Source organism: Cebus imitator, unplaced genomic scaffold (assembly GCF_001604975.1).
Source record: "Cebus imitator isolate Cc_AM_T3 unplaced genomic scaffold, Cebus_imitator-1.0 Scaffold149, whole genome shotgun sequence".
NCBI lineage: Eukaryota > Metazoa > Chordata > Mammalia > Primates > Cebidae > Cebus > Cebus imitator.
Window position 1 is genome coordinate 2,456,410 of NW_016107464.1, and position 26,483 is coordinate 2,482,892.

Here is a 26,483-nt window from a genome sequence, read left to right on the forward strand (position 1 = left end):
GTCTCCTCTGAAATAGCAGACATTTCTGTACAGTCTTCCCAGATTTCTCCAGCTGAAAGTAATTTATCCTTACTGCAGATTCCTACAGACCTTTATTTGTACTTCTCTTATGGAACTTAGTACATGAAACATTTATTAAATACCTCTGATGCACAATTCTATTTTTATATTTTAATTTGTGTACTTGTCTTATATTCTGTTAGACTTTGCTCTTCTTAAGGAGCTTATTTGGCCAGTGATGGTGGCTCACACCTATAATCCCAGCACTTTGGGAGGCCAAGGCAGGTGGATCACTTGAGGTCAGGAGTTCGAGACTAGCCTGGCCAACATGGTGAAACCCCATCTCTACTAAAAATATAAATATTAGCTGGGCGTGTTGGTGGACACCGGAAATTCCACTTACTAGGGAGGCTGAGGCAGGAGAATTGTTGGAGCCCAGGATCACGACACTGCACTCCAGCCTAGGTGACAAAGCAAGACTCCATCTCAAAAAAAAAAAAAAAAAAAAAAGAACTTCTTCCTTGAGCCATTTTTTGTGTATCCCCTTTCCTCTTTTTCTCCTCTTCAGGTATTAGCATAATCCTGACACAGTAGGTATTCCCTAAATGCTTGCTGAGTAAACGAGTTAGTGAATGCAGTCATTAAGGCCTGTTTCTAGTAAGCTTTTTTTTTTTTTTTTGAAATGGAGTCTCGCTCTGTCACCCAGGCTGGAGAGAAGTGGCGGGATCTTGGCTCACTGCAACCTCCTCCTCCCAGCTCCAAGTGATTCTCCTGCCTCAGCCTCCCAAGTAGCTAGGACTACAGGCACGTGCCACCACACCCAGCTAATTTTTTGTATTTTTAGTAGAGACGGGGTTTCACCATGTTAGCCAGGATGATCTTGTCTCCTGACCTCCTGATCCACCCACCTCAGCCTCCTAAAGTGCTGGCATTACAGGCATGAGCCACTGAGCCCGGCCTCTAGTAAACATTTTTGAATGGTTTGCTTAGGAAATCTAGGATCAAGTAAAGATAGGAGCTGCTATAGTGGGTGAAACCAAAAGCATTTAACACATAGTAATCTGCCCATTGTTCTTCACATATCTTTTTTTCCAAAAGTTTTCTAAAACCAAGTTAATATCTAGCCCCTGAGTGGCTCAGTGCTGCTCTGTACCTTATTAATTTCAATCTTAAACAGAGTCTAGTCTGACATGGCTTGGGGATAACCTGATAGGGGACATGGCTTGCGGATAACCTGATTATCTGACGTGGCTTGAGGATAACCTGATAGGGGAAATACTGAGGTGTAACAATTAGGTGACAAGAATCAGGCAACAAGAGGGGAACATGTAGACTCTTAGTACAGAAACCTTGTAGGAGTCACATCCCTATTGAAGACTAAGAACATTTTAAAGTAGTGGACTTTCCAGTTGTTATAGGCCAGGCATTAATTTGATAACTAAAAAGAGACTTAAGAAAAGACAAGGGGGCCGGGCGCGGTGGCTCACGCCTGTAATCCCAGCACTTTGGGAGGCCGAGGCGGGTGGATCACGAGGTCAAGAGATCGAGACCATCCTGGTCAACATGGTGAAACCCCGTCTCTACTAAAAATACAAAAAATCAGCTGGGCATGGTGGCGCATGCCTGTAATCCCAGCTACTCAGGAGGCTGAGGCAGGAGAATTGCCTGAACCCAGGAGGCAGAGGTTGTAGTGAGCCGAGATCGCGCCATTGCACTCCAGCCTGGGCAACAAGAGCGAAACTCCGTCTCAAAAAAAAAAAAAAAAAAAAAAAAAAACCCAAAAAAAAAAAAAAAAAAAAAAAAAGAAAAGAAAAGACAAGGAAGGGAAGGGAAGGAGAAAGGAGGCAAGCAAGCAAACAAGCAAGCATAAGGTCCTGGAAGTGAGGATATATGATTTTTGCGGAGAGTAAATCAGACTAGCTTCATTTAATTCCTTTCAAAGATACTGAAAAGCCACATTACTGGTAGTAACAGTACGAAGAAGTATACAATTTGAGTAAGGGCCTTGGTCTCAGACAAGAGAAAGTTTGGGATGCTTTGAATTTATTATTCAACCTGAGATCTACTGTGACTCCTGTTCTTTTTTGCCATACTTAACCAATTATGAAACATGTTAAGTTATAAAAACTCACTTTCTGGAAAGCTTCAGAAACAAGTGATGCTGACTAGACAACATGAGGAGTTCCTCAAGCGCTAAATTTATGTGCATTTTTCTTTTCAAGATCAGATTGTGTGGAGATTCTTAAAAAATGTGGAGACCAGAACAAATTCCCTGAAGACCACACAGCTGAAAGTATTTGTGAGCTTCTGTCACCTACAGATGATCTGAAGAATTGTATACCTTTGGATACATATCTTAGTAAGTACTTTTTTGTATGTGTGATTTTAGATTTCAAATACTTCTCTCTTCCAACTATTTGTTTTGCTATTTGTTCTGGATGAGCATTTATCTGTTGAGAACATGGGGTTCAATGATACCATCTCAATCACAGACTCTTGTTTGCTTGGCCTTTTTGGCCCAGGAAATAATTGTTGTCTTAAAGTATGTAAGCAGAAGTGATTTTTCTATCGTCTGAGGAGATAGGAACTGTTTGTTGTCAGTCAGGAATTCTAAGCAGTGACTCAGGAAGCCAGCATTCTCAGATAACAAGCTCCATATCATTGCTGTCTTCTTACCATATTAATGACTAGAAGGTGGAGTTTTCCCTCAGAGACTATCAGCTTTTTGTCATCAGCTATCAGTGGATGACAGCCAGACATTGGCTTGGACTTACCCAATAGGGTATAAAAAATGATAGTCTAGCTTAATATGTAAAAATGGAATTTATCTCACTGCTTCAGTTTCTCTCTGCCAAATACTCCTGCCAAGAGCTAGAAGAGCATGTTGGTATCTCATTGACGGATCCTGGAGCTGGAGCTCAGCTTCTTGGCAGTGAGACCAATACATGGTGGAAACCAGGAGATGACAAGTAGAACTCCTACACACTCGGTAGTTAAGCTAAGGGAAGTGTTCAGGCTGCCACCAGGGGGCGTCGGTGCCATGAGCTGGCTGCAAAGGCAGACAGTGAAATCAGCTCCGCTTTGTTTTCCTGTGTTAAACAAGATTAACAAAAAAACAGAACAGGGCCGGGCGAGGTGGCTCAAGCCTGTAATCCTAGCACTTTGGGAAGCCGAGGCGGGTGGATCACGAGGTCAAGAGATCGAGACCATCCTGGTCAACATGGTGAAACCCCGTCTCTACTAAAAATACAAAAAATTAGCTGGGCATGGTGGTGCGTGCCTGTAATCCCAGCTACTCAGGAGGCTGAGGAATTGCCTGAACCCAGGAGGCGGAGGTTGCGGTGAGCCGAGATCGCGCCATTGCACTCCAGCCTGGGTAACGTGAGTGAAACTCCGTCTCAAAAAAAAAACAAAGAACAGAGCAAATAGAAGTAAAAGAAAGCGCAAAAGAGGCCAGGCACGGTGGCTCACGCCTGTAATCCCAGCACTTTGGGAGGCCAAGGTGGGCGGATCACGAGGTCAAGAGATGGAGACCATCCTGGCCAACATGGTGAAATCCCGTCTCCACTAAAAATACAAAAATTACCTGCATATGGTGGTACGTGCCCTTAACCCTAGCTACTCGGGAGGCTGAGGCAGGAGAATCCCTTGAACCAGGGAGTTGGAGGTTGCAGTGAGCTGAGATTGTGCCACTGCACTCCAGCCTGGCAACAGAGCAAGACTCCGTCTCAAAAAAAAAAAAAAAATGAAAGCCCAGAAACAAATAGTCCAGGGCTTCATCATCAGGAATCCAGGCTCCTTTATCTTTCTCCACCATCCTTAGCATTTAGCTTCAGTTATCAAGATAACTTAATGTACTTTGTCATCACAACATGGCTCTCATAGTTCTAGCTACCATATTCTAATATTCTAGTTCCAGATGGTAAAAAGAAAGGGAGAGAGCAAACAACTTCTCCCTAATCACACTGTCCACCCCTAGTTGTAAGGAAAACTGAGAAAGGTTATTTTTTTAACTTGGGCCCATTGCCACCCTAAAATTGGAGATCTTTTAGTAACCAGGGAGAGAAAAGCATGTGCTAGATTTGTAGCTGGTAGTAAATGCCATATTTTCTCAAGACCAACAAACTGTGTCCCTTAACCTTTGTGACCAATATTGCAAAAAAGAGAGCATTAGACTGGAATTCAGACCTTCGTGACTTTGAGCACAACACTTCTTTGAGCCTCAGCTTCCCTATTTATGAAATAATTAGGCAAGATAAGTTGAACTCCAAGGGCCCTCTCTGTTAGTCTTAGAGTCTGAGTCTGGCCTAAAATCAAGTAAGCAACACTTAATGTATTTATAATTCTAGATTCTATTATAGCAGTCAAATATTTGTGTAGAAGGAAACTATATCAATGAGAGGAAAATTAAATATCTAAATAACACACATACTTTATATCAAATGAGACTCTTCCTTGGCCATGATTTCAGAAGTTAAATATAATCATGGTTTGGAGTCCATACATATTACCATAATAAATTATCATTTATGGTAAAATATGCTAAATTATCCCTCTTAGACATAAGCACTTAGACATAAGCTCCTATCTAAAATATACCTGTCACCTCTATCCTCTGACACTATTACTTATAATTTTCTTATTTATTTCTATATACACATATACATACATAGCATTTTTTTTCTTTTTCTTTTTCTATTTTTTTGAGACAGAGTCTCACTCTGTGACCCAGGCTAGAGTGCAATGGCACAATCTCGGCTCACTGCAGCCTCTGTTTCCCAGGTTCAAGCAATTCTCCTGCCTCAGTCTCCCTAGTAGCTGGCACACACCACCATGCCCAGCTAAATTTTGGGGGGATTTTGTTTTTTTTGTTTTTTGGGTTTTGTTTTTTTGTTTTTGTTTTTGTTTTAAGACAGAGTCTCGCTCTGTCTCCCAAGCTGGAGTGCAGTGGTGTGATCTCGGCTTACTGCAACCCCTGCCTATTTTAGTAGAGACGGGATTTCACCATGTTGGCCAGGCTGTTCTCAAACTGGCCTTAGGTGATTTGCCTGCCTCAGCCTCCCAAAGTGCTGGGATTACAGGCATGAGCCACACTGTGCCTGGCTCATACATAGTATATTTATTGTCTGTTTCTCTACTAGATGTAAACTCTATGTTAGAGACTTGTCTATTTTGTTCATCACCTTATCTCCAGCGCCTAGAACCTTGCCTGAAATATTGTAGATTCCAATAATTTAAAAAATGAATGAATGTATGTTTATGCTAAATTCATCATTTCACAAATGAAAGAATCTCGGTGTTTTAATAGCTTGGTAAAATCAGGCCTTCTTTTATGCTCATGAGCTCTTCATTTATTCCAGCCATAATTAATTCAGATAATTTACAGATCTCTTACTCTTTTAGGTTGGTTAAACTAATCTGTTTTGTTTTTTTCAGGACCAAGTACTTTAGGTAACATTGTAGAAGAAGTGACTCATCCCTGTAACCCAAATCCTTGCCCTGCCAATGAGCTCTGTGAAGTAAACCGAAAAGGATGTCTATCTGGAGATCCCTGTCTTCCATACTCTTGTGTTCAAGGTAAGAGGTAGGTGGGTGTAAGAAGAGGATGGAAAGGTGCTGCTAGTGTTTCTTTGTAGGAACTATCTTTTTTTTTTTTTTCAATTCTGCTCCTTCTGTAATATAAGAGTTCTCTTTGGTGTGAGATTGCAAGGGACTTTATGTTCTATATTATATTTTTCTATAATGTTTGATATTTTCTCATTAAACATGTATTATTGATATAAGCAGAAAAAGACATGCTTGTAATTTTCAGTTGTTATTTAAATTGTAAACTAATAATAATAATCTAAAACTTGACTCCCATAATGAGTTATAGGGTTCTAGACTATGAAAGAAAAGAAGCTTGGACCAGCTTTTTGTACTTTCTCTTCTGTATTGTAATGTTTTAGAAAATATACATTACATTGTTCATGTTTTTTCTTTTCTTTCCTTTAGTATATAGAAAAATAGCATATTCAATAGAATGTATAGCTATCTCCATAAAGATTAATGTTATGTTGAAATGTATATAACTTTAAGGCTGAAGGATTTTTATCCCATAGAATTTTGATAGTCTTTAGCTTTCTGTCAATCCCTTTAGGATATAGTTGTTGCAACATTTTGCTTCCTTTATCTATTTCCCAATTGAGAATGTTTATCATGTCAGAATCAAGATTTAAAAAAAAATTTTTTTTTTTTTTTTTGAGACAGAGTTTCCCTCTTGTCAGCCAGGCTAGAGCGTAATGGCACTGTATCAGCTCACTACAACCTCCACCTCACAGTCTCAAGCGATTCTCCTGACTCAGACTCCTGAGTAGCTGGGATTACAGGTGCCTGCCACCATGCTAATTTTTGTATTTTTAGTAGAGACAAGGTTTTACCACGTTGGCCAGGCTGGTCTCAAACTCCTGACCTTAGGTGATCCACCCACCTCAGCCTCCCAAAGTGCTGGGATTACAGGCATAAGCCATCATGCCCAGTCTTCAGATATTTTTAAAGTAAAATAAAGCAAAAGATGAAATAAGCATGATATCTCAAAGGATCATCTATAATATATGTGTAATACTATATATATCAGCTATAGAGTCATAATAAATCTTGTCAAAATTGGAAATGTTGGACTGTTTTAAATTTCAGGATAGTACTTTCTGTTCATTTACTGTTATATTATAATTTAGTCAGATATTTTCTTTGGCAAGAAAATAAAATATAATTATTTAAAATGGTGACACCTAGGCCGGGCGCGGTGGCTCAAGCCTGTAATCCCAGCACTTTGGGAGGCCGAGGTGGGTGGATCACGAGGTCAAGAGATCGAGACCATCCTGGTCAACATGGTGAAACCCCGTCTCTACTAAAAATACAAAAAATTAGCTGGGCATGGTGGTGCGTGCCTGTAATCCCAGCTACTCAGGAGGCTGAGGCAGGAGAATTGCCTGAACCCAGGAAGCGGAGGTTGCGGTGAGCCGAGATCGCGCCATTGCACTCCAGCCCGGGTAACATGAGTGAAACTCCATCTCAAAAAAAAAAAAAAAAAGATAGAAAATGGATTTTCCCTAAGCCCACCCAAATATTCAGTTTTTCCTTGAATTTAAGGTATACTTGTTTACCATCACTAAAAGTTTTTCTGAACAATATTATTCTAAAAATACTGGCTGGGTGGGGTGGCTCATGCCTGTAATCCCAGCACTTTGGGAGGCTGAGGCAGGTGGGTCACGAGGTCAGGAGTTTGAGACCAACCTGGCCAATATGGTGAAACCCCATCTCTACTAAAAATACAAAAATTAGCCAGGTATGGTGGTGGGCATCTGTAGTCCCAGCTACAGGAGAGAGGCTGGGGCAGAAGAATCGCTTGACCTTGTTGCGGGGAGGTTGCAGTGAGCCAAGATTATGCCACTGCATTCCAGCATGGATGACAGAGTGAGACTGTCTCAAAAAAAAAAAAAAATACTGTCAGTTTCCCTATTCCATTTTTTAAAAATATCTGTGACTTTAAAATATTTTTGACTACCCCCAAAAATAAAAAGCTACATATCTTACAGCACTTTTGTACTGAATGATAGGTAACTTTGGGACATAGATCTTTAATCACCACCATCTTCCAGAACATGGAATTTTCATTTGAGAGGGTTTTTGGCCAGTGAACTAAACCAATTCCTTAATTTGGTGAAAGTTCTATTACATAAACTTTAATAGTGATTTAGTACCTATAAGACTTTTGTCAGGTATATATCTAATGTGTTAAAACAATGTCATCGAACAGTACCATTTCTCTCAGCTAATTTTTGTTTGTACAGGTTGCAAACTGGGAGAAGCTTCTGATTTCATTGTACGTCAAGGGACACTAATCCAGGTGCCATCATCTGCAGGGGAAGTTGGTTGTTACAAAATCTGTTCATGTGGACAAAGTGGACTCTTAGAAAACTGTATGGAAATGCACTGTATAGACCTCCAGAAGTCTTGTATTGTTGGAGGAAAAAGAAAAAGTGAGTCTTGACCTCTGTTTTTGCTTTTAATATGAGATTAGTTATTTTTACTTCATAGGAAGAATATTGGATAGATTCTCACCAAAGAGTAAGGTCTGTATATCAGATACTCCAGGGCAGTATTTTTCAAACTGTACAGAGCACTAGGACTTCTAAGGAACCCTTTTAGAAGTCCCCTCAAGAAGGGGCTAATGGCTAATAATATTTATTGAATTCTAATTATGAGCTGAACACAATGCTAAGTCTTGCCTTATATTATCTCATTAAAACCTCCAAGTTACTCTTTCATATAGGTAATAATAATAACTGTATTACCCTTACTGCATAGATGAGGAAGTTGATGCTTAAAGAGATCACCCAGCTGGCAAATGACCAAAGCTGGATTCTGCTCCAGGTCTAGTTGACTCCAAATCCCTTACCCTTCACAGGCAAAGACACAGGTAATCTTCCCCCAACCCTGTCCTCAGGCATACCCCACCCCATCCTCACTTCATCAGAAGTGAAACTCGAATTTTGACATCTTGGAGAGCAAATAGGTACTGTATAGGAATTACACTGTTAGGAGTTTGGGAAAAAGTACATTAAAAAGTGCCTCCCTTTGACCACCTTCCCTAAAAATCTTAGGCTCCACTCCTTCCTTAACTGTCTTTTGTTTATAGCCCGAACAATCATTCATGTCAATATATGACTTCAGGGCCTGGCATGGTGGCTCATACCTGTAATCCCAGCACTTTGGGAGGCCAAGGCAGGTGGATCACGAGGTCAGGAGTTCGAGCCAGCGTGACGAACATGGTGAAACCCCATCTCTACTAAAAATACAACAATTAATTAAAGTATGGTGATGTGTGCCTGTAATCCCAGCTACTCAGGAGGCTGAGGTGGGAGAATCGCTTGAACCTGGGAGGCAGAGGTTGCAGTGAGCCGAGATTGCGCCACTGCACTCCAACCTGGGTGACAAAGTGAGACTACATCTCAAATATATCTGTATATATAGATACACATATATATATATATATAACTTCAAACAGTTGTGAAAAAAACACCACTTTTGCGGATCTGTTCCCTCCCTGCGTGCTCACTCTGCTACCCCATTTCTACTCCCATCCTCTACCCCTTCAGCCATAGTAGTTCACCTTTTATATTCTTTTTGGTTTAATCTTTTGTTGAAAAAGAAGAGTGCTCTTAGCTAAAATTCGCTCTCAAATTTCTGCCTTAGAGCAAGTCAGGTATTTATCTCTTAATCCATATTCCGCTTGACTAAACTATAAAGGTAGATACTTTGTATCACAGAAAATATCAGGACAGATTCATTCCTTCTGTAACATTTGACTGACTAAATGCCTATTCTGTACAAAAGAGCATACCAGTGCCTTATGGAACTGAAACTGGGATGGGGATGAGATCATGCTTTACGTGATAAGATGAGAGAATTTGAGCCAAAAAAAGTTGCAGACCAAGTGCTTTTCTGGGAGCTAGGCATTCCTGCCAGGGCATCAGAAGAGTCTTTGATCCAAAGATGGCATCAGATCTGCCCCTGAAGAGATTAGCATTCAAAGCAGAAGGGGCAGCTGGACACTTTCTTAGAGGATAGGGAACAGCCTGGTAAGTCCAGCACTTTAGGGCCTTGGAGGAATATGGTGGGAGGCAAATATGAAAATATAAATACCACAGAATTTACTCTAGTTGGTATATTCAGAAGTCATCTTTCAAGAATTTCTGGCTGGGCACAGTGGCTCATGCTTGTAATCCCAGCACTCCGGGAGGCCAAGGCAGACATATGGCATGAGCCTAGGTGTTCAAAACCATCCTGGGCAACATGGTGAAACCCCATCTCTACAAAAAGTATCCAGATGTGGTGGTGTACACCTGTAGTCCCAGCTACTTGGGAAGCTGAGGTGGGAGGATCACCTGAGCCTGGGAAGTGGAGGTTGCCATAAATCGGGATCATGCCAGTGCACTCCAGTCTGGGCAATAGAATGAGACCCTGTCTCAAAAAAAAAAAAAAAAAAATTGTAATATGTGCACTATTTCTCAACGTATGATATAGATCAACATTCTCTTTCTCTTTCTCTCAGGTCATGGAACATCCTTTAGTATTGACTGCAATGTCTGTTCTTGTTTTGCTGGCAATTTGGTGTGTTCTACTCGCCTTTGCCTCAGTGAGCACAGTTCAGAAGATGACCATCGTACCTTCACAGGTGACTGTGATCGCCCAGAGTCTGTCCTCAGGGGCCATCATTTCTTTGCACACATTTTTGTTTTCAAGGCAGCTTCTCCAGTCTTAACTGCAAATGTACACAATAAAATAAATAGAGAATCTAAGGGCAAGATGTTTTTCCTCTCTGGATCTCAGTTTCTTCCTCTATGAATTGAAGGTATTATACACTAAATGGTGTTTTAGGGCCCTTAGCAAATATTCCGTAATATTCTGGAAATTCATGAGTCAAAAAGAACAAGGCCAGTGATTGGAATGTGTTTAATTAAATTGAATGTTTCTACCTGGTAAAATGCCCCATTTACCCCTACTGGTATGATCTAAAATGTCCATGTATATTCTCAGTTTGTTTCTCAGCACCTTCTTCCTCAGCCTACCTTAGCTTACTTGTTCATCTAAACTCCCACAAACAATAATATCCCAGAATATTACTTTCTTGATTTTCCTATGCTTTGCTGCTCTTATTATTCTTACACCAACATAAGTAAGTGAAAAGGCTACTTATGGGATGGAAAGATGGGATGCTTTCCTCTTGTGAAGCTATTGTTGCCAACAGCAACAGCACAGTCTGCTGGTATCTCTTGGTATCTGCTTTTTCCTAGATCTAAAATACCTTTGGTTCTGGGCAAAAAGTTACTAGGTAGCTACCCTTGCCCCATTTCCTGCTGCTGCAGTGGCAACTTGATTCCTGTTTCCCCAGAATTAGTATTACATGTGGAGAGGGGTGGGGACTGGGTGGAGAAGAAGTGGAGGAGAGGAGAGTAAGGATTTACCAACCTTGTACTCCAGCCTGTTGGACATGAAAAGGGGATCAGAAATGAGAAGTGAATGTCAGACTGGTGAAGAAGCAGAGGGTAGTACTAAGTCTACCCCAGCCTTCACTGCTTTATTATCATCATCCTTTATTATTATCCTTTGCCCTGCTCAAGTAAGGGCAATTAATTCTGCTTAGAGAAACCATAGAGGGATATGGGGATAAAGAATAAGCTAAGTATGTTTTTAGAAGTTGAGCATTACAACTAGCAAGACCCTTGTTTCCTATCGTGTGTGGCCCCTGGTGTCCCAGGATAAACCCGGTCAATGACTCGATCGAGCAGACTAAGGAAATTTTACTGACCCAAAACTGTGCCATATTTCTTGGGACCCAGTGTCCCACTCCAAATGTGACTCTGAGAAAGATGTTCATAAACATTTGTAAGTCTTAAAATTATAATAATTTTCTAAGTTACCATCTTGAACATGAGAGTGGAAGGAACCTACAACCTTCACTCTTTCTTACGTTTGGTATTAGCCTTTAACATAGAAGAAATCCCCACACGAGACTTCAAACATCTAAATTCTAAAATCAGAAGAAACAGTCTTTACTTTCCCGACCTATAGCCTTGTTAATAGGCGTTTCTACCTGGTATCAAGGTCTAAAGGTTCTCAACTAGCTGGCAATAAAAAGGACAAAGGAAAGCCATTTTGCAGACGAGCTAATCAGAGCATTCCTGCCTTTAAAACCCCTGTCAGAGATCAGAGAGAAGGTTTTTCCTGACTTAAGTTACAATTCTATTTTAACATGAGACCTTCGCATGATTGCTTATGGTTTGCCTTAACAAGGAAGTATGAGGGGAGGGGAATATACACATACATATTTTTGAGGCTGTTTCCTCTCTTCAGGTCTGCCCTGTAACTGTGCAGATCAGTTTGTCCCCGTGTGTGGGCAGAATGGGCGCACTTACCCCAGTGCCTGCATTGCTCGCTGTGTGGGCCTCCAAGACCATCAGTTTGAGTTTGGATCATGCATGTCAAAGGATCCATGTAATCCTAATCCCTGCCAAAAAAACCAAAGGTAAGTGAATGGCTTCTTATTTTATTCAACTGAAGGCCAGTACTTACAAAGCATCTACCATATACTAGACAATGAAAACCCAAAGGTAAATTAAGAAGTCATCTCTACCCTGAAGAGTTTCGAGTCTGGAGGGAAAGAGAGCCATGTAAAGCTGCTTGATAAGGTGCTGCAGTTGGGAGCCCAGAAGTAGGGCTGTTAATGCAGCCTGGGGAAGGGCCTGGGGGAGCCTCTAGAGGTGATACCTAGCTGAATCTAGAAAGATGAGTAAGAGATCACAGGCAAGGTTTGCAGTACAGAAAAGGCAGTATTGGTGAAGGCAGACTAACAGAAGCAAGAGCTGCTGGAAATGTTATCTCCATAACACGTTGTCTGTTGGGCACTAAAGCAGTTCTGTAAGACTGAAACAGAAAATGTAACATGCGGAGAGGTAGCAGAAGAGATGAAAGAAAAGGGTGTATTCCTATTAGTAGCTGTCTAAACCTGATAGTCAAGGAAAATTTGCTTCTAGTCATATACATCCATTTTAAAAATTGGACATGAGAAATCTCCGGAAATGCAACTTCACTGCTATTTGAAATTATTTGTTTTGAGCTCCTTTCTCTACTGTTTCCTCACTTGAGCTCAGAAGACATTTGACCCAGCCTTAATGATGGATTTCTACATGTGGCAACCACCAGGGCAGGTGTCTGGCTGACACTTAGGTTGCAGCCATCTGGAACCAGAGTGTAAAGTGGCTTGCCTGAATGACCTGAACAGTACACATTCCAATACCACAGTGCTTTCCTTATGAAGGGTTTTGTGGAGAATAAGCAATCACTGCTTCTCCATCCTGAAAACCCTGGTGTAATGTGGAGGGAGGGGGAGACTTTCTCATGTGTTAAAAGAAACGGCAGCTGGGCACAGTGGCTCACACCTATAATCCCACACTTTGGGAGGTCGAGTCGGGAGGATCAGGAGTTCTAGACTAGCCTGGCCAACATGGTGAAACCCCGTCTCTACTGCAGATACAAAAGTTAGCCAGGCATGGTAGCGGGTGCCTATAATCCCAGCAACTCAGGAGACTGAAACAGGAGAATCGCTTGAACCGGGGAGGTGGATGTTGCAATGAGGTGAGACCACATCATTGCACTCCAGCCTGGGCAGCAGAGTGAGACTCCTTCTCAAAAAAGAAATGGCAAATAATTGGTCATCCATCTGCCAAAGTTTATGCAATGAAACTAATCCAAGAAAGTTTCTATGGAAAGAAGACAGGATGCAATGCATAACAAATAAGCTGAAAGAATAATACAGGTTGTGTTGGGAGGTAGAATTGAGGATTGTTTTAATATTTGTTCATTTGTTTTTTCCATTGGCTAGTCTTTCTGAATAAGGTTGTCTTACCTTCATAATAGAACAATAAAAATAAATGTCAAAATAGGAATGCCTTCCTTAGTATATACAAGAATGAAAAATTCAGCTACATGAACCTTAAAATTTTCTGCATGATAACAGACAAATGACACACTGGAAGGAATATCGCAGAGAAAGTGCTGATGTCCTTGTAATGTAAAGAGCCCCTGCAAATCAATTTGAGAAAGATCAACCTAATATCAAAATGGACAGAGATCAATAGCCTAATAGAAAAAATGGACCAAGGACATAAACATAAAAAAGGAAATCCAAATGGTTCTTAAACATTTGAAAAGGTACTTTTATTTGTTAGGGTAAGTAATTCTAGCTACTGTATACAAATTCTAAAATATCAGTAATTTCTCAGAGTAGTTGATTACTTAGAGCCCACTTGTTTGTCCAGCAGGCAGTTTTCCATGCGGTCATTCAGAGACGTGAGATCCTTCTGTATAGTGACTCTGCCTTCTCCTACAGTCTCATAGTCCTCTTCTGGGTCTTCTACATCTGGATAGCAGATAAGAGGAGGGAGATCGTGGGGACTGCTCTTAAAAAGCTTTAATAGACCACATATAAAAGTAGCATTCATCACTACATCCAGCCACATTCCATTGTCTAGAACTCAGTCAGTTGGCCATAATGAACTTCCAGGAGACTAGGAGATGCAATTTACATATATACCCAGGAAGAAAATGAAGTAAATTTGATAAACATCTAGCCAATCTGCCACAATGCTTAACCTTCCTCATATTAAGAGAAATGTAAATTAAATTAAAACTATAATTGTGTACCACTTTCCATCTATCATACTGGCAAAGCTGAAGTTTGATAACATAATATAGGGAAATTGCTACTTTCATACAAGAGGAGGCTGGAGGAGGACTGGTGCATACTTTGTGGAGGGCACTTTGGCCAAACTTTCAGTTTGAAATGCACATAACCTCTGGATTGGTGCATATAAATGCTTATCATTACATAAAATATATCTGGAAGGATAAATAAGAAAGTGGTAGCTCATGCCTGTTAATCTCAGCGCTTTGGGAAGCCGAGGCAGGCAGGTTGCTTGAGCTCAAGAGTTTGAGACCAGCCTGAGCAACATGGTGAAACCCTGTCTCTACCAAAAATTAGGAGGGCATGGTGGCTCCTGCCTGTAGTCCCACCTACTTGGGTGGCTGAGGCAGGAGAATAGCTTGAACCCGGGAGATGGAGGCAGCAGTGAGCCGAGATGGTGCCACTGCACTCTAACCTGGGCGACAGAGCAAGACTTCATCTCAAAAAAAAAAAAGAAACAAGAAACAAGTTGGTAATAGTGGTTTCTCTAGGGAAGGGAATTAGGTTTTTGGGACACAAGAGTAGAAAGGAGGCCTATTTTTCACTCCATACCATGTTGTAGTTTTTCATTTTCACCATGAGCTTATAATATCTGTTCAAAACATAATTAATTGTGGCTGAGCACAGTGGCTCATTCCTGTAATCCCAGTACTTTGGGAAGTGAGGTGGGTGGATCACTTGAGGCCAGGAGTTGGAGACCAGCTTGACCCACATGGCAAAACCCCGTATCTACTAAAAATACAAAAATTAGTTGGGTGTGGTGGTGCACACCTGTAGTCCCAGCTACTCAGGAGGCAGAGGCAGGAGTATCACTTGAATCCAGGAGGCAGAGGTTACAGTGAGCTGAGATCGTACCCCTGCACTCCAGTCTGGGTGACAGAGCAAGACTCTGCCTCAAATAATAATAATAATACATTGTTTTAAATAATAATAATTATATTCATTCATCAAGTATCTACTGATGTTCCAGGCATTTTTCTAAATGTTAGTACATAACAACAAGCAAGGCAGATCAGGTCTCTGCCCTGCTCACGTTTACCTTCATTTGCCCCCAGACTGCCAAACTTTTTAAATGATCTTCTTAATTCTATTTTTTTTCTGAGATGGGGTTTCACCATGTTGGTCAGGCTAGTCTCGAACTCCTGACCTCAGGTGATCCACCCACCTCGGCCTCCCAAAGTACTGGGATTATAGGCGTGAGCCACCATGCCTGGCCTGATCTTCTTAATTCTATATACTCAAATTGATCAAGCTTTTTCCTCTCAAAATTACCAAATTTCTTCTGATATTCCTGTTTCTCATCCCTTGCATGTTAATAGGTAACGAAGTCTAAATATTACTTTATATTATTTCTCTTTAGATATTTTAAATTTCCATAAAACCATAACCAAGTGCATTGTTATTTCAAACCATTTCAGAAAAGGGAACCATGCATAGTGTTGGTGGTAGTGATTCCGGTGCAGGACATTGGCCCTAAAAAGAGTATAAGTAATTTCCTTTGAAATTAAAATAATGTTCGCTACTATATTCTTCCTCTTTTATTTGATAAACTAATATTTATATATCTTAGTACTTAAAAAAAAACCAGTGAAAGCTAAACATTTTCATGGGTCTTATCTTCTTATAGGAATTTATGTAAACCCTTTATAAAAATCAGGAAAGCAGAAAAAAGGCCTAAAGAAGAAAAGAGCCATCATTCCTAACCCCTCTGAAAGAGTTTAGGAATTGAGAATGAAGCAAGGTCCACATATTACTAGGCAAAACCTGCTTCATGGTGGCATTCTCTCGGTCATTTGCAACCAGCCAGTATCAGCTCTTTAGTCTTGTAGGCACAAAAACCTGAATTATTTTAGGACATAGAGTGAGGCCTTTTCTTAAGATAGACTCATATTAGCCAAGCTGAAAGTGAAGACCCTGGAAATGTTTCATTTGTTATTGAATACAAGGCCTCCAGCCACAGACTCCAGCCTGTTGGCCTCATATCATGGCCCTTCTACCCTGTGTGTGCATCCTCGGCTTCTGCCCTCGGAGTCACCTGCCATTTCCCCAGCACCACATTCCTTGAGCATTACACCTCTGTTCATGGCTCCCTCAGCCTGGCAAGCCCATGTCTCCTCCTTCACCCCCCAGACTCCAGCTAGAACACCGCCACTTCCCCATGCTTTCTTCAGGCTCCTCAGATGAGAATGACTCATCCCTGCAAGCTTTGTGCACATCTTTTCTACCTTTTAGCCTAGTTTATACACAGGCTTGACTCTTCCACTCTACATAAGCTCTTTGGAGACAGAACTGCCCCGATTCATCTCTTGCGCTCTCTTCAGCCTCCTATGCCTCATCTAGTGCTTTGCCAGCCCCACCACAGTCCCTCCCTACACTGGCTCATGGTGCTGCATTCCTCTTTTTCAGGTGCATACCCAAACCACAGGTCTGCCTGACGACTTTTGATAAATTTGGATGTAGCCAATATGAATGTGTACCAAGACAGCTTGCGTGTGACCAGGTCCGAGATCCTGTTTGTGACACAGACCATATGGAGCACAGCAATCTCTGCACTTTATACCAAAGAGGAAAAAGCCTCTCCTACAAAGGCCCCTGCCAGGTACAGTGGTTTGACAAAACAGTACGTTAGGGATAAAATTGGTTTATGATCTTAGCGTGTGTACCTTTGCACATCTAGTGTACAAGCAAGAACAGAGAGTGGCTTCTTGTAGCCCACTCCTAGGAAAAGAACTTGAAGTTTTACACCCCTGGCATGGTCAGCACCATTCTCACTTCCCATAGTTCTCTGGGCCCTCACTAAGAAACAAAGCAGAAAGAATGTGAGTTCAAACCAAGAAAAGTTTGCTCCCTCTTCCCACATCAGCCCACCACTTTTCAGGTACTGAAAAGTGATTGAAATTTTCTCTAAGGCTTAATGTCTTTTTACATCAGCTTAGCTCTCAGTCTTTTAGGTTTGTGGAATCTGCATTTATGTTTTAAGAAAAAAAACCAAGGACAATTCCTTTCGAGGCTTCTCACATGCACCACTGATTTTATGCTTGCCCCTCTCCCTGGGGCCCCACTTTGGGCCTAGCATCCCCTGACCACAACCAGCAAACACTTGACATAATTGCTTCACATTCTGTGGTCTTCACGTTTAGAAAAATTCCGTCATGATGTCTCCCTGAAACATGCTTGTTTCTCTCAGAGCTTTTATGGTGTTTGCATTGATCCTGTCTATTCTGAATTCTCAGTCTTTTACTTGTTCCCTCCTCCTGGCTGTGATTTTTCTCTGATCTATTTCTGACCTACTGTTGGCTCCGAAGTCTGTCTACCTCACTGATCCCTCCACTCCTTCGTCTCCTTATCTCATACCAAGCATGAAATGATAAGACCTCTGCACTTGCATGAAGATTCAGCATGTGTTCAAAGAGGCACTTCTGGGATACTAATAGAAGTCTGGGCAGAGCCAAGAGACCTGGCAGGAAAGGAGATTTTTATCTCTTATCAGTCCATCTGGAATGAGCACCCAGGTCCCAGAGAGGCTGAGAAAAGTAATCTTTTAGTTCATCTTGAGACACCCATATTGCTCCCCACCCCACCCCCATTTAACCCACCTCAGGAGCTTAAGAGGTCCCCATAATTTATATCTGTGCCTTTTCTCCTTCCTGAAAATAGGGAGGCGTGTTGTATACTCTTGGAAAAGTCCACCATAGACATTTCCAAGCTAAATGTGATTTGTTTGCCCTCAGACCTTCTGCAGAGAGACCGAGCCTGTCTGTGGGCACAATGGTGAGACCTATAGCAGCGTATGTGCTGCCTACTCAGATCGTGTGGCGGTCGATTACTATGGGGACTGCCAGGCTGTTGGGGTCCTCTCAGAGCACAGCTCTGTCACCGAGTGTGCTGCTGTCAAGTGTCCTTTGCTCTCAGCAGCTGGATGCAAACCCGTCATCCCACCAGGTAGGCTGGTGTATCCTGGTGGACAGGGGAGGACTGGGAAGATTTGCTTATCTGCCTCCAGAGAGTGACTCACTGAGAAGAGAGCTGACTAGTTCATTTAAGTTTTTCAAAAAGCCTTGAAGAAATTTTTATGCTGATCATACTCATTACTTTGGGTTGATCTTAAAAAACTGGGGATTGCCTTAGATATCATCTGGTATCCTGCTATTTTAAAACAATACAGCAGCCTTTTCTCAAGCTAAATCTTACACTAAACACCAATATATAAACAGATAAAGCAGTATTTAATTATGAAAATTTAGGATTATTAATTTAAGTGCATGTTTATTACAAAGTCAATGAATAATGAATTGCTAATTAATGAATAATTAAAATAGTTTTGATGAACACAAACATTTGAAATTGAGAGAAATAGAAGTTTGTTGTTGTCTTAGATCGGCCTTAGCATCTAACTTAATTGTTTTAGTTGCATATAATCAGAAAAGTCTTGTTTTATTCAGACAGTTTTAGGCAGTAACAGTTTTTTTAAACAGCTTACCTCATAATCTCACACTCACCAGTCAAACAGAAGTAGCAGAAGAGACTTTATTCCAAGTCTGCACAGAACAAGTTAATCTGGAGTCTAACAGGTTCATTCCTCCATCCATTATTCATCAAATGTTTACTTAGCTTCCACTATGTGCCAGACACTCCTCTGAGCACTGGGGATACAACAGTGAGCAAAACAAAGCCCTTTTCCTCCTGGAGACCATGTTCTGAGGGAGGTGACAGACCAAACACAGCTTACCATGCAAATCCGCACTAAACCAGTTGGCAGCAAGTACGATGACGCGAAATGAAGGGGAATCTGAGGGGCCCAGAGCAGAGGGACTGCTAATAGACTGGTTAAATCTCTGTTTTGTCAAAATACAGCATAATTTTACATTTGATTGTGCCATATTTTCTTATAGGTTTTAAAGGTTTAAAATGATTTTTAAAATTAAAGTTAAATCAAACACTCATGGAACCCCTGAAACACCAACTCCCTTATTTTGCAGTCAGCAAAACAAGGCCTGGCAGAAGCATTTGCCCAGAATCACGCAGTGAGTTTTGAGGCAGAGCAGGATCAGGCCCCAGGTCTCTTGAAAGGCCAGCTCTCTCTGTGCTATCTGCACCACGGCCTCCTCACTCCGAGGAGTGGTGAAGGATGAAAGCAAGAGTAGAGGAAGGATTTTGGTAAACGTAGAAATGAGAGGACCCCAGGTTGGTCAAGGTACAGTCTTTGGGAAGGACACTGTAACTCTCCCACCCAAAATGAAGGGCTGGACATTTCACTAAGGATTTTGAATTCTCTTTGTTTCTAATTCTGAACACACATAAAATGGTTTCTGTTATGCAGGTGCTTGTTGCCCATTATGTGCTGGGATGTTAAGAGTTTTATTTGACAAAGAAAAACTGGATACTATTGCTAAGGTAAATTGTTTTATATGCAGATGCTGTTGAAACATTATTGCTAAGCCTCTTAGTAATCCTAGAGAGTAGAATGTGTTGTCCCCATTCATAGATAGAGAAACTAATCTTCAGAAAAGCAGCTTTCCCAGGGCCATATAGCCCATAATCAGCAGGACGAGGGTTTGCACCCAGACTGTCTGACTCCAAAGCCCATGTTCCTCCCCTCTGCACTCTGGCTGTGCACATCACAGTCAGCCTGATCCTTTCTTAGAAAAGGTCCCTGCAGGTACAGTAAGCATAGGTGGGGCTGCAGGCAGACCCAGGTAGCCAGACTGGTGGGTGCCCAGGTGGCTTCGAGGTCACCTCCCCTCACACCAGTCACTGTGCCTCCTGAGAGCACCCTCTAGAGCCCTGCCTGTTCCCTGCATAGTTCTGCCCCTTTTTTCTTTTCTATACCATCACAGGGCTCCAGAAATGGTACGCCCAACACTTGCCACAACCTAGAGATTTATCCCCATTTTGATTATGACATCTGTATTTTTAAAAACCCTGTGGCCTCTCTACCTCACAACAGTCACTTTTTTAAAAATGTTTCTGGTGAGAGTATTTATCTTCACTATAGAGCACCTCAGTCAGGGCCCATTGTGATGGACTGGACACTCAGAATTTGGCCTAGCAAAGCTGTGGCGGGGCCTTCCCCTGGGGCTTCTGTAGTCAAAAGAGCCTCCTCAGCTGGCCGCCATAGGAATTCTTCTTTTTTTCAGGTACTAGCATGTTTTCTCTTTCCAGGTAACAAATAAAAAGCCAATAACAGTTCTGGAAATACTTCAAAAAATCCGCATGCACGTGTCTGTCCCACAGTGTGACGTGTTTGGATACTTCAGCATTGAATCAGAAATTGTGATCCTGATCATTCCCGTCGATCACTATCCAAAAGCTCTGCAGGTGAGTTCAGCAAATGTCATGAAACCATCTTGTCACTTTCAAGTTTGGTGCACCTAGGAGGGGGTGGGCACAAACCAGGACCGAGGAAGGATCAGGGGGTCAGTGAGTGGAGGCATTTGGGAAGTTTAGTGGGGCAAGAGGGAGAAAAACAAGGCAGTCTCTAAAGGACTGAGCACTTTGCCAGTGGCTGAGACCTGGTACACGTTTGACAGTAGGATGCAGAGGAGCCAGGGGAGGGGAGGGGCTAAATACAGCAACTGGGAGTGTGCACAGCTGGAAGAGATCCAAGAAATCACCGTCCACTGACTGTACAGACGAGGCAGCTGAAGCCCAAACCGGGGAAGGAACTGGTGCAGGTCGTGCAGTGATAAAGCCAGAATAGACTCCAGTCTCCTGAAAGCTGTGCGCCCACTGCAGAGGAAGATCCCATCAAAGCTGGTCTTGTGGGCTCCAGTGTTTCTTCATCAGTCTAAAGACATATAGAACCCCACTCATGTAAACTCAAGTTTCAACATCAAAGGCAGTGAGAGCTCAAGGGAAGGGAACAAATGCAAGCAGTCTGTGAATCACTAGGAAGCTCATCTAGTCCGACTGTTTTCATTTTCATGTTTCAATGGACATTGAAATTGTATTCCCTGTGACCCTACTTAACCATGTAAGGATAAAGTCTAAATGTGAGTAAAAGGTGTGGGTAACAGGAGTGGAAAATGAAAAACAGTGACTGATTAGGATAATGGCATTGCAGATTATGCCCTGCCCTGCCCTGCCCTGCCCTTTGAGATGGGGTCTTGCTAGTCTTGAACCCCCGGGTTCAAGCTGTCGTTGGCCTCCCAAAGTGCTAGGATTACAGGCATGAGCAACCACACTATAGTAAAATGTTACTTCGGATAAGAACAGGAGGACAAAGAGAAAGTAAATGCTCTCTGAGGCCACACTACTTTTAGGATATTTGTGGAATTTTCTGGCTTGACCTTTTCATGGGTACTGTGGTTTTATATTAAAAGAATCTTGTTTCTCCTCACAGATTGAAGCCTGCAATAAAGAAGCTGAGAAGATTGAGTCCCTTATCAACTCTGACAGCCCGACTTTGGCGTCCCACGTCCCTCTCTCTGCCCTCATCATTTCCCAGGTACAGGTCTCTAGCAGTGTGCCATCAGCCGGCGTCAGAGCCAGACCTTTTTGCCACTCCTTCCTCCTTCCCCTCAGCCTGGGCCTTGCCTTGCACTTGCTCTGGACATGTAACTGACTGCCCATGGAAGGCACAGAATGCTCCTCCACCTCACTCTCCTGCCTTGAGAAAGACATTCAAGACTGCTGGTTTTTAGTTGAATAGTGGCCAAGGAAAAGCACATGTCACCTCTATTCACCACACAGTATTTTTTTTTTTAATTTGCCAATATTAGTAGGATTTTTGTTTTGTTTTTACAAATGTTAAAATGTGTTGTTCCAAATACTAATGAAAAGAGGATGTCTCTTTCTGGTAGACCACTGCCGTATGATTTACATTTGCTCATCAGATGGGTCCCCCACTCTAAAACAAGCTTATCAATGGGAAATCAGATGACCACTTTTTAGAAAGATAACTCACTTTACTGTCAGGTTAATGAACTTCATTTCAGAGTTCATTTTGAAGTATTAAGGTTCCCTTTGCATTTGCTTTGTTTACAGATAATTACTTACTCTATCTAGAAGCTAGGGGGTCCCAGCCACTGCCATTACAGAATATGAAATATAAATAAAGCATCTTTGAAATTATTAACTAAATTATTAGGAAAATTTGCACTAAATTACAGAAATTTAAACCCCAACTACTGTGTTATGCAAAAGCAAGCGATTAAATGACACTCATATAATTATATGTTGTAAACAACAGGCTCACTAGTCATGGATTAGTGTCTATGACTTTTGTGAAAGGGAGAAGTGACATTGCATCAAAGCATCTTGCATTATGCAGTTTTTATATTAACCAGATATATATTCTTCAATAGTCATCCGAGTTAAATGTAGAGTTTTTAAACATCAATCTTTAAACCAATTGCTGCTACTTATATAATTGCCAAAAAGTGAAATAATGAGTAGTTCATGTAAATAATACTTTATATTTCTATTTTATTATGAAGAAGGTGAATAGCCATATATGTAAAATGACAATCATGTGCGTAAACCCATACTTTCCATTTGTGAAAACACATTTGCTTTTTATGATATGTACAATGTAGATAAGTGTTCTGACTTTCTTTTTTGATATATAAGTATAAAGAATTGTGGTTTATATATTTAAAAGTGTCAGTATTAAAATGTTTGCATGTTGTCTAAGAAATTGAATACTTTGAATGTGTTTCACAGTTTGAAATAAGCTATTTGATGTAATACTTCTTGTGTATATGCACATGAACTTACATTTTACATGAAGTATTTTTTCAGTATTATATGTACCCTCTGAAATACATAGGGATCTGTGTATTATACCAAAATGTTGCTGAAAAATGGGCACTTAAAGCTTTCAGAATATATCAGTGCTGATGTAGCATGTTTGTTGCAATTGCCTTTTTTCTGTATAAATGTCTTCAATGCAATATACTGGAAAGCTTTTTTATTTTAATAAAAATAATTTTTATATGATCATGCATGCTTCTAAGCAATGTCGACATTCAAAAATGAAACCACTGATCACCCTTGGGTGAGCTGTGTCCTTTGCTCTGGGATAAGAAGTCATGGAAACTAGCTGGGCATGGTGGCACATGCCTGTGGTCCCATCTACTCGGGAGGCTGGAGAATCGCTTGAACCTGGGAGGTGGAGGTTGCAGTGAGCCAAGATTGCACCCCTGCACACCAACCTATCTCACACCTGAGACAAAGTGAGACCCTGTCTCAAAAAAAAAAGAAGTCATGGGGTGCTATTATCCCAAGCCAAGGGCCCTGAGAGAGCAGGTCAACTAGGACACAGTTGGTCAGCCCAGAGGGCAGGTAGTGACACAGACTCAAACACAAAGACCCCAGCTTTCAGTCTTCAGGACAGAGAGAGCTTCAGGCCTTCCAAGACCCAGGAGCATACTAGACAGTTCTCCCCACTGTGCTGTCCTGATGTTCCAGTTCCAGGACACCTTTGGGGCAGAGAGACCATGGGAACATGTAGATGGAGGGCTGGCTGATGGAGGACCAGGGAAGTGGTACAGCTTAGGCTAAGTCCCCGAAACTTCAGTAGCTTACAACAGAGGCTTCTGTTTTGTTCCCTTCACATGTCCCTTGCGGGTCAGCTGCCACACCTGATACTATCTTCACTCCAGACCCATTTCCAGTATGCTCACAAAGGGGAGAAAAGAGACAGAGAGGACCACAAGCTGGCCCTGAAGTCTGTGCTCAGAAGTGACACTGTCATTTCTTCCCACGTTTTACTGGCCAAAGCATGTCACAGGGCCACTCCAGAGTTTGAAGGGTGAGGATGCACAGTCTTCCCATGGTGTTTATGTGTGGGTTGCGGGAAGGACAGCAAGTATTCTGAATAATACAGTCTATCATAGAGGTCTTTTCTCATCAGTATAGGACAACAGCCAGGACTGACAAGATGTTTTATTAGAAAAGTAGATGTTCCCAACTTGGTCAACATAGCAAGAACCCATCTCAAAAAATATGGTGGTGTGTACCTGTAGTCCCAGCTACTTAGGAGGCTGAGACAGGAGGATCGGTTGAGCCCAGGAGTTCAAGGTTATTACAGTGAGCTATGACCATGCCACTGCACTCCAGCCTGGGAAACAGAGCAAGACCCTGTCCCTAAAAAGTAATAACAATTAAAAAATTCTTTAAAAGAAGTTTATGTTTGATGATCTGGAAAGGAAGTAAGAGAAACGAGAAGGGTACTTGGGTGGGGGTCGGGATGGGGGTATAGGAAGGGAAAGAAAGATCTAAAGGCTGATCCTGTTCTGGAGATACAATCATAAAAACTTTGAGAATAGTGATTGGGGGCAGGGCACAATGGCTCACACACATAATCTCATACTTTGGACAGCCAAGGCTGGAAGTGGGAATGGCACTGAGCAGCCACAAACACGGGAGTTTGAAACCAGCCTGGCCAACATGGTGAAACCCCATCTCTACTAAAAATACAAAAATTAGCCGGGCATGGTGGTGGGCGCCTATAATCCCAGCTACTCAGGCTGAGGTAGAAGAATCGCTTGAACCCAGGAGGTGGAGGCTGCAGTGAGTCAAGATTTTGCCACTGCACTCTAGCCTGAGTGACAGAGCAAGACTTCATCTCAAAATAAAATAAATAAATAACCATCTTTCATATATCAGGCTATTTTAGGGAAATTTTAATATCAGACATCAGGAGAGAATCTCCCTCTAGACCCCAAATTAGGTAATAGACTATTTTTATAAGTCTATGCATGTAAGATTCAGAATTCTAAGCTACAGATATCGATAAGAAGAGACTTTTTGGCTGGGCGAAGTGGATCACGAGGTTCAGAGTTCAAGACCAGACTGGTCAACATGGTGAAACCCTGTCTCTACTAAAATTAGCTGGGCATGGTGGCATGCACCTGTAATCCCAGCTACTTGGGAGGCTGAGGCAAGAGAATTGCTTGAGCCCAGGAGGCAGAGGCTGCAGTGAGCCAAGATCGTACCACTGTACTTCCACAGAGCAAGATTCCATCTCAAAAAAAAAAAAAAAAGCAGAACCCAGGTCTAACTAAAAACCTATGTCCCTATTTATCATGCTGCTTATTTTCCTCTAACTATATCTTTGGCTGTATCCCATTTATTTTCTGAGTATAGTAGTAAAGAAAGCATAACAGGATAAAATAAGGAGACTTTCTGCCATTTTCTTTACTCCACTTTTCTAGTTGTCATGGCCTTTCACCCACTGGCCATTACAGTGACTTTTTATTCCGAAAACCTCTGCCAATGAAGAGCCAAAGCCTGGAGGGCTTAAACCATAGTTTGTTTCGTAAACTAGTTTGGGAAATAATTCATAATGATGTAAGAGCATAGACACTGAGAAGGGGCTGAGTCATGGGGTGCAGCATGTTCTGGGGAAACAGACTTAGGACAGAAACGAAATTTCCCCTTTTAAGAATGAAGATAACAATTGACAATGGCTGGTTTCTGGCTTTCAGCATGTGGTAGAATCTCTATTTGAATGTAAAAGACACTGTCTAACTCTGGCAGCTTGGGGGTTTTGAGGGTGTGGGAAATTTCCTTCGTTCTATTGTTGTTTTTTGGAATTTTTTTTGAGACCGAGTCTCTCTCTGTTGCCAGGCTGGAGTGCAGTGGCGCAATCTCGGCTCACTGCAACCTCCACCTCCTGGGTTCAAGCAATCCTGTACCTCAGCCTCCTGAGTAGCTGAGACTACAGGACCGAATCACCACGCCTGGTTAATTTTTTGTATTTTTAGTAAAGACGGGGTTTCACCATATTGGCTAGGTTGGTCTTGAACTCCTGACCTCAGGTGATCTGCCTGCCTTGGCCTCCCAAAGTGCTGGGATTACAGGCGTGAGCCACTGCGCCTGGCCCTCTGTTCTGTTTCTGAATGATTGTGTGAAGGCGTGTGACTCAGGCTCGGCCAGATGGATGCACCTGCCTAAGCATCCGAGTCTATAGGCTCCACACACTCAAAGGTGTGGAGAGGAGCCCAGAAAGATTCTGAATTTATCCCACACAAACTGAAGTAGGTCTGAGTTTCCATGAGTGTGTAAGTTAAGTTTTCTACCAGCAGTAGAATTCGGGCTTGCTCTAAATAGAGAACGTTACCTTTTTACAATCAAAATTGTGACTGTGAACTATTACACACATGAAAATAAGCAGTATAGGCCAGGGGCAGTGGCTCACGCCTGTAATCCTAGCACTTTGGGAGGCCGAGGTGGGTGGATCACCTGAGGT

The 26,483-nt window shown here is 41.9% G+C and overlaps 1 protein-coding gene across 4 annotated transcripts in view; it reads left to right on the forward strand.

Annotated features, from left to right (window-relative positions):
* The window catches only part of RECK (reversion inducing cysteine rich protein with kazal motifs), an 88,410-nt gene extending 65,180 nt beyond the window's left edge, over positions 1-23,230 (forward strand). For all 4 annotated transcript variants that reach the window (XM_017543151.1, XM_037743692.1, XM_017543149.1 and 1 more), the window contains 10 exons: positions 2,223-2,359; positions 5,437-5,577; positions 7,833-8,021; positions 10,097-10,219; positions 11,899-12,070; positions 16,694-16,886; positions 18,019-18,229; positions 19,608-19,681; positions 20,450-20,605; positions 21,630-23,230. In XM_017543151.1, the coding sequence (XP_017398640.1) occupies positions 2,223-2,359; positions 5,437-5,577; positions 7,833-8,021; positions 10,097-10,219; positions 11,899-12,070; positions 16,694-16,886; positions 18,019-18,229; positions 19,608-19,681; positions 20,450-20,605; positions 21,630-21,851 (1,618 nt within the window). In that variant the 3' untranslated portion in view covers positions 21,852-23,230. The remainder of the gene's footprint in view (positions 1-2,222; positions 2,360-5,436; positions 5,578-7,832; positions 8,022-10,096; positions 10,220-11,898; positions 12,071-16,693; positions 16,887-18,018; positions 18,230-19,607; positions 19,682-20,449; positions 20,606-21,629) is intronic.
* The last annotated feature ends 3,253 nt before the right edge of the window (positions 23,231-26,483 follow it).